The 16,332-nt window shown below is 55.8% G+C and overlaps 4 protein-coding genes across 7 annotated transcripts; 3 read left to right on the forward strand and 1 right to left on the reverse strand.

Annotated features, from left to right (window-relative positions):
* The first annotated feature begins 1,123 nt into the window (after window positions 1-1,123).
* On the forward strand, window positions 1,124-3,081 carry TTC36 (tetratricopeptide repeat domain 36). Its single transcript, XM_007424247.4, has 3 exons — window positions 1,124-1,303; window positions 1,809-1,997; window positions 2,725-3,081. Exons 1-3 carry the CDS (start codon window positions 1,198-1,200, stop codon window positions 2,991-2,993), a joined length of 564 nt encoding a protein of 187 aa, XP_007424309.1. The 5' UTR covers window positions 1,124-1,197; the 3' UTR covers window positions 2,994-3,081.
* On the reverse strand, window positions 2,776-10,041 carry IFT46 (intraflagellar transport 46). Of its 4 annotated transcripts, XR_015795819.1 has the most exons (12): window positions 9,894-10,041; window positions 9,710-9,806; window positions 9,322-9,628; window positions 9,145-9,219; window positions 8,977-9,070; window positions 8,625-8,753; window positions 8,419-8,540; window positions 8,207-8,273; window positions 8,008-8,068; window positions 7,735-7,820; window positions 7,336-7,588; window positions 2,776-5,141 (listed from the first exon to the last, which is right to left on the reverse strand). XR_015795819.1 is itself a non-coding variant. In XM_088138822.1 (11 exons), exons 1-11 carry the CDS (start codon window positions 9,936-9,938, stop codon window positions 7,493-7,495), a joined length of 1,179 nt encoding a protein of 392 aa, XP_087994948.1. In that variant the 5' UTR covers window positions 9,939-10,041; the 3' UTR covers window positions 7,290-7,492. The 4 variants fall into 4 exon arrangements, 3 of the variants coding, with proteins under 3 accessions (XP_087994948.1, XP_087994950.1, XP_087994949.1); XM_088138822.1 differs by lacking the exon at window positions 2,776-5,141 and having other exon boundaries at window positions 7,290-7,588; XM_088138824.1 differs by lacking the exon at window positions 2,776-5,141 and having other exon boundaries at window positions 7,290-7,588; window positions 8,419-8,537; window positions 9,710-10,011.
* On the forward strand, window positions 3,418-7,087 carry TMEM25 (transmembrane protein 25). The gene is made up of 8 exons (XM_088138825.1): window positions 3,418-3,598; window positions 3,694-4,014; window positions 4,141-4,431; window positions 5,033-5,164; window positions 5,254-5,284; window positions 5,534-5,628; window positions 5,755-5,835; window positions 6,477-7,087. Exons 1-8 carry the CDS (start codon window positions 3,418-3,420, stop codon window positions 6,548-6,550), a joined length of 1,206 nt encoding a protein of 401 aa, XP_087994951.1. The 3' UTR covers window positions 6,551-7,087.
* On the forward strand, window positions 10,022-14,774 carry ARCN1 (archain 1 coat protein complex I subunit delta). Its single transcript, XM_088138821.1, has 10 exons — window positions 10,022-10,176; window positions 10,372-10,635; window positions 10,755-10,934; window positions 11,084-11,289; window positions 11,730-11,894; window positions 12,502-12,667; window positions 12,760-12,907; window positions 13,037-13,145; window positions 13,252-13,456; window positions 13,833-14,774. The coding sequence occupies exons 1-10, from the start codon at window positions 10,174-10,176 to the stop codon at window positions 13,920-13,922; spliced, it is 1,536 nt and encodes a 511-aa protein (XP_087994947.1). The 5' UTR covers window positions 10,022-10,173; the 3' UTR covers window positions 13,923-14,774.
* Window positions 14,775-16,332: the final 1,558 nt, after the last annotated feature.

A 16,332-nucleotide genomic window follows, 5' to 3' on the forward strand; every position in this document is an offset into this window, starting at 1 on the left:
AGTGAGTTTTCATTACTTTTAAGCATGTGCATCAGCGTGAGAAACACTCCCCAAAAAACAATGGCTCAGACCTTTGACCCATTCCTGTCACTCAACCAAAGATGCCCCCTTAACGCTTCTGGTGTTCCTGCTGATGAAAACAATTTCAATTTTCTTCTCAATTTGTTAATGTAACTAAGTAAGCAGGTTGTATTTGTATTTAGTAATAAAGAATAGTGTTACCTGTACCCAGTTGAAAACCAGAAGGCAAAGCACTATTGCTGACATGCAGTGTCTTACCTCTAAAATTTTGCCCTCTATTCACACTCCTTCTGGAGATTTGTAAATGTTGTCCTTGGTTGTACTGTATTTACCACTTGCTGTTTTCTGTGTTCCCAAAAGTCGCACAAGTCAAATTGATCTCCTCCCCACCTATGCTCCTGGGCAATCAGGAATCATGAGTATATCCTACCTTTTAACGAAGTATTCAAGACAGCTTATAACAAAACAGTAATATAACCGTCATAAACCAAAAAAGCAGCAGCGGTTTACTCCTGGCTCATCCTCTTGGGACGTCTGAAGGGGCCACTGCAGCCTTGAATGCCGTAACAGGCATCATCTGATGAGCATGGGGGTCGGGGGGGAAACCTCCCCTATTTGAATGGGTTGTCAGGCACACTTCTACGTCAACAAAGGCTCTTGAGGGACTGGGTGTTGGATGTTGATCCCAAGCCACTCCCTTTTCTCTCCAGAAAAGCTGGATTCATCACTCTGGCATCAGGAAGCTGCTTCCTCTGGAATCAGATGGTTCATCTATTTAATTACCTCCTTGGGTAGAATTGCCAACGTTTCCTGTCCAACCTGACTGACTGAGGCGACATGCAACTGCTATGATAAAGTCCCCATCCTGTTCCCCTCTTGTACAGCCTTGGCTCCTGATCTTTCTGGGCTCCCCCATCCTGTCCCTCTGAGTATGCTCAGGAAAAGGGGCCAAGACCCATTCCCACTTCAGCTCCCTGACCACTCTCCGACAGCTGGCCCCTCACCACCCTCTGCACTGTAGCAGGCAGGCTGTAGGGCTTCTGGCAGGGCACGCCCATCCCCTCTCTCATCGCTATTGGCTGCTGATAGGCCGGCCCCTTGCTCCCCAACCAGAGCATTTGAGATCTCAACTGGCCCGTTCCTCCCCACGGAACTTTCCCTTGTCTGGGCTTCAACATGGCCACCGTCAATGATCGGGCAGTTTTACAAACTATTTTCCACCCAAATGTTCCCTTTGATGAAGACTTGGAAGAGGACCAGGAGAAGCAGCAAGCAACCCAAGGTGACTTGACACACTTCCAGTTGGGGGGAGGGGTTCTTTCATAAACTCTGGAGGCTTCTCTGGGCTTACAGCAGATTCCTCAGCCTGCTTCTCACAAATCATTTCCAAATCAGACACCTGGAAGGGCTGGAGAGGTTTTGCCTGTTGCTCTCCAAAAACGGGAGTTGGAGGGGAAGATTTGCAGGCCGTTTTCAGAAATGTGCTACCTTTGATCATATTTCAAAAAGCAACAAGGACAGAGGGCTCAAGGCTTCACCTGTTGCTTCATTCCCACTGGAGGGCAGTCCAACTTCCAAAAGACAACTGAAGTGACCAGCAATATTATTTGTGCTTTGCACCAAGGGGGGAGGAAGGCAAGGCTGCAGCTGCCTCTTAAAGCTTATGTTTGAGGAGCTGCTTGGGACCCAACATTCCTGGGGTGGCATGGGTGACTGGCTACTGGCTGGCTCTTGAGACTATTAGTTGCCAGAGCTGTGGCTAGAGTCTGCTTCTCATGCCGTGACAGAAGAGGGCTTTGATCCTGAGCTGTTAAAGCAAGCCACGCGTCTGGAGGCCCAGGGAATTGCAGCAGCTGAAGGAGGGGACCTGGAGCTGGCCCTGGAGAAGTTCAACCAAGCCATCCAGCTGCTTCCAGAGCGAGCCTCGGCCTTCAACAACCGTGCACAAGCTTTTCGTCTTGGCGGAGAGGTTGCAAGTAAGTGTGTGCACTCGGGGCCTGATCCATCACCCTCTTCCTCCGTTGGCAATCACAGCTGCCTTTGGCCTGGGACAGGAATCGCAGTCTCTGAGGGCATTAAGGCAGGGCATCTGGCTCAGCAAGAGGGGAGGGCAAAGCAAGGCCATCACTCTGAGTCTGGCTGGATCTCTTCTTCATCTAAAGTACTGTACAGCATGTTCAGGTTCTGTTGGGCCCATGAGCAAAGGTGCCAGGAGCTGCTCTAGAAGCTGCCTGTGTGAGCTATCTCCAGATCTGTTCCCATCCATTAGGATAATGGGTCACACAAACGTGGCAGGTGATCAAGGTGGTTTGAGACACTGGAAATTGGCCTCCTGAACAGGAGTCCCATTCTCCCTGTTCGCTACTGTTCCCCTCCCTTTATTTGATTTATGCGGCTGCCCGACTTGCAAAGTGACTCACAATTGGGCCAGAAAGAAAGGGACCAAAACACAAGCACCCAGAACAGAGAAGCAGAGCAAGACGACATCCCACCCGCCAGCCCAATGGTGGGGAAGAACCAAGGTGCCAGGGCTTTAGGCCAGTGCCCGCCTTTCTGGTGGGACAAGGGTCCAGAGGGCTGGCCCCATCTCTGCCATTAAGTGCTCAGGTTTCCTGGAGCCCACAGATAGGAACCCTGTTTGCACCAAGCCCTGACCCAATGTTTACTCAACCAACTCAGCCACACTCTTTTCCATCCCATCAGAGGCACTGGAAGACCTGGAGGCTGCACTGAAGTTCAGCAGAGGGGCTGGCCCGGTGGCCCGCCAGGGTTTTGTGCAGCGAGGGATGATCCAGCGGTTGCAAGGCCAGGAGGAGGCAGCTCGGAGGAGTTTTGAGCAGGCTGCCAGCCTGGGCAGCGCCTTTGCCCACCAACAGCTGGTGCTGATGAACCCTTATGCAGCCCTCTGTAACCAGATGCTGTCCGAGGTGATGAAGCAGCTTCACCCGAAGGGGCAGGAGAAGGGTTGCTGAGCCTGGGCAAGCCACTTGGCGCCGGGCGGAGGGGGGGGACGGGGAGAGTCGAACGGGCAGATGAATAAAGCACCCTTAAGACCACGAAGGAAGGCCTGCTTTTCTCTCCGGGGTCCCCGGGCAGCAGCTCCCGTGCCAGATCTGCCCCGCTGCGGAGGGAGGGAAGAGGCACCCCGCTAGACAACGCCTCCCAATACGGAGGCGGCGGCCAAAGGCAGCTCGTCGTCGCCTCCAGGCCGGAAACTCTCGGACTCCAACGGCGGGCGGCGGCATTCGGTCAGGATCGCGAGCCTCCGGAGCGAGAAATCCAGGCCGGGATTTCCAACGCGCCCGCCCGCCCGGCGGCCGAAAAGCTGCTGCCGCATCCTCGACGTGACCGGCCTGCGGTGCCTGCGGACCTTTCCGCCTCGCCGCGCAACCGAAGATGGACGCGGCTGTCCGCCCCGCAGCGCGGGGCCCGCGCCCTCCCCTGGGCTGTCTGCCGTCCCCGGGCGCCCCCCTCGTGTCGGCCCGCTGGCGCCGGAGAGTCGGGCCGGCGCCCGGGAGCCCCCCGCCCGCGCCGCCGCTGCTGCTGCTGCTGTTCCTGCTGCGGCGCGCAACGCCAGGTAGGGCGGCGGGCGGTGCGGCTTCCCTGCCGCGGGTCACGGCAGCACGGCTCTCCCCCGCCCGGTAACCCCCGCTCCGCTCCGCTCCGCCGCAGGCGCGGTGGCGACGCCGGAGACTAAGATCGACGGGCGGGCTCTGTCGGTGAGCAGCTTGCGGGAGGCCGAGAGCCGCGCCTTCACGTGCCTGGCGGCGGCGCCCAACCTCACCTGGTACCTCAACGGAGAGCTGCAGGAGACGAACGGCTCCGGGAGGCTACTCGCCGCGGCCCGCGACGGCGCCGCCTTGGAGGAGGGCGGCAGCGACAGCGGCACTTTCGTGGTCACGGCGCGGCGCCTGGACCGCCGGCTGGACTGCGCCGCCACCGACCCGGCCACGGGGCGCGTCTCCACCGCCTCGGTCCTCCTCAACGTGCAGTGTGAGCGCGCCGGGCGGCTGGGAGGGCGGGCGAGCGGGGCGGCTGCGGCTGCGGCTGCGGCTGGAGTGAGGCCGGCGAGCAGCTGACCGGTGCGGCTGCGGCCTCGCCTCTCTCGTGCCAATGCAGTTCAGCCCGAAATCGTGAAGGTGGACGCCCATTATCGCGAGGCGAGGGAGCCCGGCCTCCTGCTGGTGCTCTTCGTGCTGGTCCAAGCCAACCCGCCGGCTGACATTACCTGGGTGGACCAGGACGGGCAGGTGACGGTCAACACCTCCAGCTTCCTGCTGCTGGATGCCCAGGCCTACCCCTGGCTCGCCAACCACACCGTGAGGGTGCAGCTGCACGGCCCGCCCCGGAACGCCTCCCTCCATGCCTCCAACGACCTGGGCGTTGCCAGCTCCTCTGTTCCGCCCCCGGGTAGGGCTGGACAGGGCTCATGGGCCTGGGGGCAGGGGCTGGCGCAGGCTGGCAATCTGGTGCAACTTCTCAGCAGAACAAAAACTGCAGGGAATGAGTTTGGTGAAGAACCAGCCCACTTCATCAGTCCCAGAGGTGGAAGTCACGGGATCCCCAAGTTCCTTCCCTCAGTGGCCTTGATTGAATTCAGCCCCGCAAGGGAGCCTCTGTCTCCCTGCCACCCAGGGCGTGCCTGCATCCCCAATAGCCAGCTGCAGCCCTCTGACCCCCCCAGGCTGCCTTCCCCTGCCCTTGGCTTGAAGCAGGCGGAGTTCAAGCCTCTCCTCAGCCCAAAAGCCTCTTGATTGCCCTGGCAAAATCCCTTGGAGCCTTGCCTTGGAGAGGCTGGTTCGAACCAAGTGCAGGCCTTTGTGCAGCGTCAGCAGCCATAGGGCAACACTGGGCTAGGGTCACGCTGAATCATCGGGGAGAACCAGCAAAAGTTCCACACTCTGGCTAACCAGGAGGAGAGCAGCTTCCTTTAGTGGATAAGGCAGGTTTCAACAGAGTGGAGGGACAGGTGAGATCCTGGCCTGCTGACTGGCATCTCTGGCTTCCCTAGGTATCTTGGCCACACGGCTTGAACTGCCTCTCCTGGCCCTGGTGGGGGCAGCTGCTGTGGCTCTGGTGATACTCCTGAGTTTTGGGGTGCTCATCAGCTGGACTGTTTCCTGGAAGATCAAGAGGTCAGCAGGTGAGTGCAGGAGAAACTGGCAGCCCTTCCCAGCCTTGGTTGGGCCTACTTGCTGGGGACCTAACACCTTCCTTTTTCTTCTTCTTTAGGATGTGACCCAGCAACACGTATCCCTTTGAGGTAACCTTCTGGGATGCTAGAGGGCGATAAAAGCCCCTTGGCTGCTCTGTGCTCTTTGGGGAGTAGTTTGCACAGACCCACCGACTGTGGTGGCATAAGCCCACCCTTACAGACTGATGCTCTGGTCAGCATTCTCCAAAGGGTTCTCTGAGGGTCAGAGAAAGAGATAAAACCCCAGGAACCGCAGCCTTGGCTTGAAGCACCCTTGGGGAGGTGGCCCAATCACCAATTGCTTTGCCCTCCCCACAGCAACGTCCTGCAGCCAAAGGAAACCCATCTGCCACGGGCAAAAAGGTCCCTCCCTTCCAACCTGCAACTCAATGATCTCACACCAGAACCAAAAAGTGAGTGGCAAGGATGCCATGGGGGGGGGGAGTGGGAGAAAGCTTTCCTTGCTGCAGCTGGGAAAGGGGAGGCATCATGCCAAGGCACAAACAATTGCTCCAGCCCTCTTTCCCTCTACCCCAAAGGTAAGGAAAATGGTGCTCCTGCAGAGCAAGATGAAGAGGTCTTTTTGGAGCCAGAAAACCACCTGGCCCTTGCTGAGCAAGGTAGGGGGACCTTCTGCCATGCCAAGGGAGGGGGAGCTGTATCAAGCAAGCCTCTCTCAGCTTAGCTCCGAAACAAATAGGAAACAGAAGCACTCGACAGTCCCAAAGCGCAATCATGTAGCAGGAAAAGCTGCCAATTCCTGGGAACCTTTTCAGGGGGCAGTTCGCTCTCACTTGCGCTGGGGAGACTGTTGTGCACCGCCACCCTTGGAGGCCTGAGACTAGGCAGCACCAGGATTCATGTCAGCTCCAGGTGCTTTTTTAGGGCTTCTTCCCAGCTTTGCTAGCGGGAGACGCTTTTGCAAGCGCAGCCTTAGAGGCTGGATCCAGCTCACCCAGCCCAGCTTTGTATCAGACAGCAGCCCCTGGATGCTTTGGCCAAAGGCAGCCCCAGAGGGCCACAGCACCCTTTCCACCACCACCTGGTGACGCTGGAGGGAGCAAGCTGCCATTGGTCTTGTGCGAAAGACACCCACTTATGCCTGTTCACTACCTTATAGCAGCTGCGTTTGCTTAGGACTTAAGACCAACCCAGGTCTGCATGCTCACAGAGAGCCTCGAAGAAACCTACGGCTCTCAAAAATCCTCCAAAAGTAATTGCTCTGGACCAAATTTTGCATCCTTTTTCTCTGCTTCTGCAGGCGTTGGCCGATTTCTCACAGTTGGATATATCTACAGAGCCCCTAGCACGAGTAGCGATGAAATCTGGCTCTGAACTCTGTCACCACATCCACCTGCAGTGCAGAGCGGCAGAGGTGGTGGGGGGAATGGGGCGAGGAGTGCCTCTGCTCTTAGTGGTGGAACAGGACTGCGAGGGTGCCCCTAGTGGCCAAGAACAAAGCGCCCCCAATGGGGTCCTGGGAAGACGGGCTGCTCTTCGCAGGGACGGTCATTTTCATCTTTTCCCCATTCCCAGCAGAACAGGCACCCACCAGCTACCCCATTTCTCCGTCCAACACGAGGATCTTGTTCCTAACCCCAGCTTTGCTATCACCGCTCAAGTCTCTGCTCTCTTAGCCAAGGACTGTAGCTTCACAGCTTCTAAGCTTAACGAATAAACTGCTGCGATTAAGGTGTTGCCCTTTCCTTACCCCTGCCTGGATTTTGCTGGGATGTTGCTCTGGCAAAGAAGGTACTCTTTGGGTTTAAAAGGAGCCTAATAAACCCAAAATCCAAAAAAGCCACATACGCGTACTCAGAAGGTGCCGCCCACTGACCGGTCTGGCCAGGCATGCTGAAATGGGTTGCAGCTAGAAGGCAGAGCAGGCCCCCAAACCAGCATCAGTTTCACGAGGCAGCCCTTATAATAGCTCGGCAAAGCCCAAAACCACCGGGGTTAAGCGGGGCTGGCAGCTGCGACCTGGCAACAAGATGCAAGGCCCCACGGCCCCTTTCCTGACAGAAACAACTCTCGGTTTGCACGGCCAGCACCCTCTCCCCTTGAAAGACAGAACACTTATAGCAAAACTTTATTGCACAACATTTCTTCCAGAAACTTACAATGAAGGTCACCTGAAAGCCAGCCCAGCAACTTCCAAGGAATCAGGTGCTGGAAATCCAGCGGGAGCTGTGCTCCATTAAAGACCCTTGGCGTTAACAGTGCCTCTAAGCCCCAGGAACCAGGAAGCTTTTCCCCAGGTAAAGTGACCTCCGTCCCTCAGGTGAAGCTTGGAAGGTCTGTCTCTCCAGCCTGCGAGGGTGGATTGGAGGGCGGGCTTGCAACCTTCTTGCCCTCAGCCAGGGCCTTGAAATGCTGCAAGAAGGGGAGAAACCACCCAATAGGGAATCTGGCTTCAGGCTTACGGAAGGTTCTTTCTTGAGTCTCCTGGCGGAAACAGGTGGAGAAGAGCTGCTCCACGCCTTGTGGATGATAGCAGCAGCAGCAGCAATCTCACCTACCTGCGAATTTTTGAACTCAGAGTAGAGGGAGAACAGGGTGTGTAGAGGCTGGATGTGGCCCTTGTAGACAGGAATGTCCAGAATGGCTGGAGAAAACCCCCAAAAGAGAAGCCTTTTAACCAAGAAAGCTCCCGGTCCAACTCCATCAAGCAGAACCCAGAGAATGGACAGGCACTAGACGATCTGACTACGAGATGCCTGGCCCTAGAGCTCTCGTCTCAATCCAGAGATGAGCAAATATCCCCATGTTCAGCGCTGGGTCAGGACACTCACCGCAGATCATGTCTGTGTATTCGGCTAAGCTGCAGCTGAGGTCTGCAGTGGGAAGGCTCACCTGGGGGCCAGAGAGGGAAGGCTTAGGGCTGACCTTGCTTTCTGCAGAAGCAGCTCCCATAAGCCTGCTGGAAACCCCCAGAGAAACCAGTTATAGGATGGGATGGGCAGAACTTATCCACTGGGGAGATCACTATACCTTTCCCAGTAACTCTTCAAACTCTGGAGACCATTCTTGCATCAGCGTATCTATGTCCGGCATCAGCCTGCAAAGGAAAAGCAGTGGGCAGCAGCCCTGAGAACTGGCCACCAGGAGGCCCTCATGGGAACATTCCCCCGTGGGGGACTGCTGTGGTAAAAAGGAGAAAAGGGGAGCCTCAAGGAGCTGCTCTTAGGGACCCAAAGGAAGACCTGGCATAATGGACGGTGGCTGGAGGCTTGCAACGGTGAAGTTCGCTGATGCTCTCGATCCAGCTGTCAACAGCTTTGGGGTTCTTCTCTGCGTTCTCAAGGCTCTTTACTTTCACCTGCTGCTAGAAATGCAAACCGCCCCCATCAACGGTTTGGCCCTACTGGGCCGCCCGCCCGCCCGCCCTTTCCTTCCACCCTCCGCTTACGGCCACATTGTGCTGCTTGGAGTTCTCCGTAAGCCACAGGGAAAGCACGGTGGGGTCCGATTGTTTGGTGGAGGGCTCATCCAGCACCAACAAGCCCAGGGTATCCGGGTTCCCATCCGGGCGCGGAACCTGCAAGAAACGAGCCACAGCGACGTCTCTTGTTTCCTGGCGAGGCCTCCCTGCCCCAAGGGGACAGACCACGTGTCCCTGAGCTACCCCGGCGAACACACGGTGCCCTCCCTGCCTTTGAAGCAGTGCCCGCAGGCCCAGCAGTAAGAGCTCCGGGAAGGGGCCCGGCGGGACACCCCCCCCACCAAGGCAACAGGTGGGCAGGACAAAGGCTTCTCCACACCTTCAGGAAGGCATCGATGTCTCCCACGGCGGGAATGAAGTCTGGGATGAAAGGCTTCAGCTTGTGCTCCAGGTCGATCATTTGCGAGGAATACCTGCGAGGGAGGCGGTGAGCAGAGCCCATGGCCGCCCCGCCCGCGCGCCCGCGCGCCCCGCCGGCCCCGCTCACCTCCGGATGTACTGGAACAGCTCCTTCACCTCCAGGGAGACCGGCAGGTAGTCGTAGTCGGCGGAGTTGTACGCCCTGCGAGGGAAGCGCGGCTGAACGGGCGCGGGCGGGACGGCGCCGACCCGCCCCCGCCCCTGGCCCCGGCCCGGCCCGGCCCCGCCGCGAGCCCCGCGCTACCCCTCCAGCGGGGCGCCGTGCTCGTCGTCCTCGTCGTCCTCATCCTCGTCCGAGTCGGTCTCCGAGGAGTCCTCGTCCTCGTCCTCCACCTCGTGGCCGCTGAAGCGCCGCCCGGAGCCCAGCGCGCCGCCGCCCTTCTTCTCGGGTTGCAACAGGGCGCCCGCGGGCCGGGCGGCGGCGGGGGCGGGGGCCCAGCCGGGCGCGCGGGGCGGGGAGCCCCCCCCCTTCAGGGCCGCCGCGCCGCCCTCGCCGCCGTCCTCGTCCTCGTCACTGCTGTCCTTGCGCGGGGGGCGCGCGGGGCGCGGGCCTGCGGGGCGGGAGAGGCGTCACGGAGGGCGGGGGCGCGCGGCTCCCTCAGGCCCGCGCCCCGCTCCCCCCCGGCACCGACCGGGTTGCGGCGGGCTGGGCGCGTAGATGCTGGCGACGTCCTCCGTCTCGTTCACGTCCAGGCTCTCGTCGTAGGGCTGGTTCTCCACGAGCCGCGTCTGCAGCAGGGAAAGCAAGAGAAGCGCGAGGGTCGCCGGCTCGCCCGCGCCCGGGCCCCGCCCGCGGCCCCCCGCCCGGCTCCGCACCTGCAGCTCTGGCTCGGGCGGGGGCGGCGGCGGCGCTCCGCTCATGCTGCGTAGTGCGCCCGCGGGAGCGGAGGGCCGCGGCTGGTCCGTCTCCAGGGCAACGGGAGGGCCGCGTCTTCTCGCGAGAGCGGCGGCCTCGCTCGGGCTGACTGCGCGTGCGCGGTGACGCCGCTTCCGCCTGAGAGACGTGGCCCGCCGCCATCTTGTGCGGGATCTCGGAAGCGGTGGAGACGCGGCGCCCAGCAGCTCCACGGAGGTAGCCGCTGCCGCCGCCGCCACCATGGTGAGACTCGGTCGGTCGGGGCGCGGCGTTCTCCTGCGGCCCCGGTTGATCCCGGCGCGGCCTCCGAGCCGGGAGCGGGTTGTGGCCGGGCGGCTGAGGAGCCGGGCCCGGAGAGGCGGCTGCCGGGCTGGCGCGAGGCCGCGGCGGGGGCCGGCCTCGGGAGCCGCGTTTCGAGGGTCGCCCTTCTTCCCGCAGGTGCTCCTGGCCGCCGCCGTCTGCACGAAAGCGGGAAAGGCGATCGTGTCGCGGCAGTTCGTGGAGATGACGCGGACGCGCATCGAGGGGCTGCTGGCGGCCTTCCCCAAGCTGATGAACACGGGGAAGCAGCACACGTTCGTGGAGACGGAGAGCGTGCGCTACGTCTACCAGCCCATGGAGAAGCTGTACATGGTGCTCATCACCACCAAGAACAGCAACATCCTCGAGGACCTCGAGACGCTCCGGCTCTTCTCCCGGGTGGTAAGTGGGGCGGGGGGCGCGCTCCCGCGGCCTTCGGTCCGGGCCGTCGCAGAGGGCGGGCGGCTCGGCGCTGGGTGCGAGGAGACGAGCGCCTGCGCCTTTTTTCCTCGCCTGTCCAGATCCCCGAGTATTGCAGGGCGCTGGAGGAGAACGAGATCTCAGAACACTGCTTCGACCTCATCTTTGCTTTTGACGAGATCGTTGCCCTCGGCTACCGGGAAAACGTCAACCTGGCCCAGATCCGGACCTTTACGGAGATGGATTCTCACGAGGAGAAGGTCTTCAGGGCTGTTCGTGAAGTAGGTCGAAGTTTCCCTATGGCCTTCCGTGGAACGTTGCGGGTCGTCTATTCTGCTTTCGGTCGAAGCTGTTTGCCTTTTTGAGTTTATCTGAAGAACTGACTTTGCGTCTCTTTTCTCCCGTCTTCTTCCAATCTCTTGCACTCAAGACCCAAGAACGAGAAGCTAAGGCTGAGATGCGCCGGAAAGCCAAGGAGCTGCAACAAGCACGCAGGGATGCCGAGCGGAGGGGCGCCAAAGCACCAGGATTTGGGGGCTTTGGTAATTCAGCTGTATCAGGAGGAACCCTTGCAGCTATGATCACCGAAACTATTATTGAGTCAGACAAGCCAAAGATGACTCCGGCTCCAACAAGGTGGGTCATTTCTCTTGGTGGATGAGATGCGTTGCAAGGGAGCGCTCGTGGGCCTCTGTGCAAAAAGAATACGGTGTAATCTTTCTTTGTTGTTAAGCATATGCTCGCTTCTTTATTTGTATAAAGACTCAAAACAGCTTACAGTAATTTAAAAATGCTAAATAACTAACACGAAAACAACATTAATCAAGTTCAAGTAAGGTAGCATGAAGTGCTCCCCTAGTTTGGACCTGTAGCAGATACTTTGACGTGCTAAAGCTTGGGAAGTTCCCAACAGTTCCTTGGGATGTCTCTCATCTGAAGGATACGGGTGGCATATCAACAGGTCTTCATTTTTGTCTTGGCCAAGCGGGCAGTGCAAAACACGGGAAGAAAAGAGTGATCTTGCTGCGTTTTTCACTTGGGCAAAAGGTCTTATATACTTTGCTTTATTTGTTTAGACCCTCTGGTTCAAACAAGGCGCTTAAGCTTGGCACAAAAGGGAAGGAAGTGGATAATTTTGTGGATAAACTAAAATCTGAAGGCGAAAATATCATTGCTTCTTCGGTTGGGAAGCGTTCCTCAGATGCAGCAGCTGTTCTTGCTCCGCCTATTAACATGGAGAGGTACGTGTATCACCCAGTAATGCAGAAAAGTAAAGAGAATCACACAATATCTTGCATAGCAGAAACCAGCTTTTTGTTCTTGGGGGAACTGGCCTAAGCCCGTCCCTAGAGGAAGCCTCGTCTTCTGGAGAGCAAACATCATTTGCGGACTTTCAAGCAGGACCTCAGTAGGCAGATGGTTTTTCTGGTACAGTTTTGGCTGAGAGCGCATATCATGTTAAGCTGACTTTTTAACTATACTTTATTGACTGAATCATAGTGGTCTAGTTCAGCGTTGTTAGATCTTAGCTATTATCTGTAGCTAAGATCTAAGCTACAGATAATAAATCAATATGCTAAACCATAAGGAAACCAATCACATTACGGGTTAGCATGATGCTGTTTGGGGACATTCGAGCTTTTAGTGAACTTGTAAGGGGTAAGGCTGTAATATACGGTGATAGTGTGGCTCTCCCAAGGCAGCAGGGCTGCAGAAGGAAATAAGCTATGTAGAAAGGGTTAAGTACAAAAACTGCAAACGGGTATCTTCCTGCAAGGGCCGAGAGGTCTTAATTGGAAGGAAGGAGGCATCTAACATCCTGTGACCCAGGGTTCTCCTTTCTTCTAGCGTGCATATGAAGATAGAGGAGAAAATCTCACTGATCTGTGGTCGGGATGGGGGGCTACAAAACATGGAGCTGCACGGTATGATCATGCTGCGGATCCTGGATGAAAAGTTTGCTCGGATTTGCATCCATGTTGAGAATGAGGACAAAAAAGGTGTGCAGCTCCAGGTAAGGTTAGTTGGAGGTAGGGACATTATTTTGAGCTGTGCGCATCTATTCTGGGGTGGAGTGACGTAGCTGACCGGTTGCTCTCTGTTCAGACTCACCCCAATGTCGACAAGAAGCTTTTTATGTCAGAGTCCTTGATTGGCTTGAAAAATCCAGAGAAGTCATTCCCCATCAATAGCGACGTGGGAGTGCTGAAATGGCGGCTGCAGACCACGGAGGAGTCTCTCATTCCACTGACGAGTGAGTGTTGATTCAGCTCAAGGAGTAGCATGCATCCGAGAGGCAAAAGCCAGCCACTTATTGTTCTACTATTGTTCCTGTTGAGAATTTTCAGGCCTCTTTCTCATGTGGTTTTTTTTTCGGTCCTAGTTAATTGCTGGCCCTCAGAAAGCGGCAACGGTTGCGACGTCAACATTGAGTATGAACTGCAGGAGGACAGCTTGGAGTTAAATGATGTGGTAATCGCCATCCCCTTGCCGTGAGTAACTGTCCCGCCTGCCGAGATCCATCCCGCCAACCAGCACCACCCATGTTGGTTCTGGGGTAGTGGAGAGTTCAGAGCTAACTCATTGCTGATTGTCTAGGTCTGGTGTGGGGGCCCCTATAATTGGAGAGATTGACGGGGAATACCGCCACGATAGCCGAAAAAACCTCCTCGAGTGGTGCTTGCCAGTGGTAGATGCCAAAAACAAGAGCGGCAGCTTGGAGTTCAGCATTGCTGGGCAACCAAATGACTTCTTTCCTGTGCACGTTTCCTTTGTCTCCAAGAAGAATTTTTGCAACATCCAGGTGGGTCTTGTGGTTGAACGGCAGCTCTGTTTCTCTGCCCTGCCTGGAGATTTTCAGAGTCCTTTTTGACACTGGAGAAAGTTGCGTATCAGGGCAAACACGACCTTCTGTTTTCACCAAAATGGGAGTAGGCAGAACAGGTGCTTCTCCACTTAATGGTGTCCTGCGCCTCTTCGTGGCCTGTCTAGTGCAGCTTCCTCAGGCTGCTCCTGTCATTTGCCAAGAGTAAAACTTCAATGGCTTTATTGGTGCGCAGGGAGGTCAGGGGCAGTGATCAATAGCAGGCCTTGCCTCATTGCAAGCATTAGAAAGCTGTCCTTCCCTGGAACAGCAGCAAGGCCTCTTCCCAACTGACCACTTTGCTTTCTTTCTGCAGGTCACCAAAGTGACCCAGGTAGATGGGAACAACCCTGTGAGATTCTCCACGGAGACCACCTTCCTCGTGGACAAGTATGAGATCCTGTAACCCTGCTGAAGGGAAGCAGCAAGCAAGGCCAGGGCTGTGCTATTTAGAGAAAGAGCTGCAGCCTTCAGCATCAGGGAACGTTGACATTCGTTTGCCCGCTGACCTTATTTCCTGGGTCCTGGCTACTCAGGCAGGGAGAGGCTGCCTGCTTCTCTGGCACAGCTGCCCCACCTAGGCAGGCGCCTCCTCCCCCACACCCATCCCTTTTGTTCATGGAGGGTATCCCTGGATGCCCTGCTGGTTCCAGCTGATTACACCAATGCAGCAGCAAGGAGACCGCTAGCATGGGAGGGAAACGGGGGCCAGCAGGCCCTCCCTTTTCCAGTGCTCTGCAGACCTTGCCGATCAATCTGATCCCGAACGAGGGTGGAGGAAGCTTTCATGCTTGTGCAGCTCTCGCCTGAAAGCTCCTCCCTTCTCTTACCGTTTTCTTGAACTCAGTGCCCATCCAGAAAAATAAGGAGCAGCTTTTTCTCTGGGTTTGAGATCCTGGAAATCTTGGTTCAGGGGAGGGCCAGCACTGGGCCCCTTGAACGCATTGGGTTGTGCTCGCCTGCTGGAGAAGACACCGGCCTCTCCCATGCCCCCGCTTTTCTAATGTGACTCTTTCCAAAGTGCCCTGGGTGGGGGCTCTGAATCATACTGATTGGAGATTTGTCTGTCTGATTTTTAAAATGGGGTTCAATTTAATTCTATTGTCAAATGCAATTTATTCTCAAATTATATTGAGGGTGACACTGAAATAAGGTTTTGGAACCCTGTAAAATAATTAGTTACAGTCTGTATAACACATTCCAGTGTATGCGAAGAATCGTTGCTCCTAAATCCAATAAAGAGTATTCTAAAAGGAAACATTGAGCTGTTTAGCTACCTCAACAGGCGAGGGCTGATCATTAGTCCTGATATGTCGCTCCAAGAGGGAATCACTGTAGGAGAACACACGTGCTTCAGGTGGGCTCCTGTTCAGAGTTCTGGGGGAAGAAGGCTTAATTATCAGTAACGCTGTTTTCCTAGTGGTTTAATTCTGGCCTGCCTGTTTTGCCTCTGATGGTCATTCTGGGTGATCATCCAATGACAAAAGATGCCCCAAAATCTCTCTCACTTTTCCTTTTTTAAAAAAAAGGTTTTTAGTCCTTCAAGTGAGATCTATGGGATAGAAACTTCCTAAAATTGCTAGCCTTGTGTGTATAAATACAGACAATGAAATTCTCTGCTGTTGGACTTGCTTCCTATTCAGTGAAACGCTGAGGAAGAGCTTAATGCAGCCGCTGTTTTGAAATGAAAGCTGCTGGGGGGTGGGCAGGGAGATTCAGTCATATTTTCGAGAAACTGAATGAAGGAGCCCCTCCCCAAGACGTGGGACCCACCAGGAATGAGAGAGAAGGCAGCAACTGCCACCGGCCCAGCCCTCGGGACTGTGAAGGAAGCTGGCAGGGGAGGCTCAGGGCAAACTCTGCCCGTTGCTGCCCTGTTTTTGTTGCCTGTTGGAGGCTATGGACAAGGATGGAAACAGTGAGGAGTGCAAGGGTCAAGGAGAGCAAGAGCAACTGGGCGGGTCCTTTGTTAGCTGCACCTTCCCTAAGCAGCCATCTCTGGAAAGCAGTACTGTACATCCAAGAGGCAGGACGAGGCAGCTGCCGGCACGTGTTGATGCTGCGGGGGACCCACGGGGTGGAGGGAGGGGCCGCTGCTGCTGTCACATCCTTGCATCTTTCCTGCTGCCGAACTCAGCCTTGCACAGCAGAAGGGTCTTCCCTTCTCACTTGCCTTTTTCCAGTCACTATTGCAAGGGAGGGGTGTGGACAAAACTACTGTTGACTGGCTGTGCTCACACTATTTTTTTTCAAAAGTTTACTGCTTTCTGCAGTATGTTTTAAGGATTACAATAAAACAGTAATAAAAAGTTAGTATAAAACAGTTGTGTGCAAAAATTGAGGTATAACTGAAGTCCTATGAGCAGAAGTTAACACAACCTCTGCGTAGTACAAAATCTCAGAATTCTGCAAATTTGCATACTTACTATTTATGTGCAATTATTGACAGTTTCAAAATAAGAAAACTCAATACGGTAGGTGCAGAAGATCAGACACTCAGTACTTTGTAATACCTTTCCAAACATTTCCTGTTGCCTATCGCTGTTGGAATTTCTTCCTTGCAGAACTTTTTGTTGTTGTTTAGTCGTTAAGTCGTGTCCGACTCTTCGTGACCCCATGAACCATATTGCGCCAGGCCTTCCTGTCCTTCACTGCCTCCCTGAGTTTGCTCAGTTTCATGCTCATTGCTTCAATGATGCTATCTAACCATCTCATCCTCTGCCGTCCTCTTCTCCTTTTGCCTTCAATCTTTCCCAGCATCAGGGTCTTCTCCAAAGAGATCTCTCTTCGCATTAGGTGACCAAAGTATCTGAGCT

The sequence above is a fragment of the Python bivittatus genome, unplaced genomic scaffold, assembly GCF_059951505.1.
Source record: "Python bivittatus isolate LINGU-HERP-01145 unplaced genomic scaffold, Pbiv_v1 ctg000320_np1212, whole genome shotgun sequence".
Lineage (NCBI taxonomy): Eukaryota > Metazoa > Chordata > Lepidosauria > Squamata > Pythonidae > Python > Python bivittatus.

Bases quoted from the DNA above. Each gene is read 5' to 3' on its own strand.
- TTC36 (XM_007424247.4), top strand. From the start codon at position 1,198: ATGGCCACCGTCAATGATCGGGCAGTTTTACAAACTATTTTCCACCCA. The intron at 1,304-1,808 runs GTGACTTGACAC...ATGCCGTGACAG, and splicing joins GAAGCAGCAAGCAACCCAAG to AAGAGGGCTTTGATCCTGAG. The intron at 1,998-2,724 runs GTAAGTGTGTGC...CCATCCCATCAG, and splicing joins TCTTGGCGGAGAGGTTGCAA to AGGCACTGGAAGACCTGGAG.
- TMEM25 (XM_088138825.1), top strand. From the start codon at position 3,418: ATGGACGCGGCTGTCCGCCCCGCAGCGCGGGGCCCGCGCCCTCCCCTG. The intron at 3,599-3,693 runs GTAGGGCGGCGG...GCTCCGCCGCAG, and splicing joins GCTGCGGCGCGCAACGCCAG to GCGCGGTGGCGACGCCGGAG. The intron at 5,836-6,476 runs GTAGGGGGACCT...CTGCTTCTGCAG, and splicing joins CCTGGCCCTTGCTGAGCAAG to GCGTTGGCCGATTTCTCACA.
- IFT46 (XM_088138823.1), bottom strand. From the start codon at position 9,938: ATGAGCGGAGCGCCGCCGCCGCCCCCGCCCGAGCCAGAGCTGCAGGTG. The intron at 9,220-9,321 runs GTAGCGCGGGGC...CTTCCCTCGCAG, and splicing joins CACGGCGCCCCGCTGGAGGG to GGCGTACAACTCCGCCGACT. The intron at 8,754-8,976 runs GTGTGGAGAAGC...CGTTTCTTGCAG, and splicing joins ACATCGATGCCTTCCTGAAG to GTTCCGCGCCCGGATGGGAA.
- ARCN1 (XM_088138821.1), top strand. The intron at 12,908-13,036 runs GTGAGTGTTGAT...TTTCGGTCCTAG, and splicing joins GTCTCTCATTCCACTGACGA to TTAATTGCTGGCCCTCAGAA. The intron at 13,457-13,832 runs GTGGGTCTTGTG...TTCTTTCTGCAG, and splicing joins AGAATTTTTGCAACATCCAG to GTCACCAAAGTGACCCAGGT.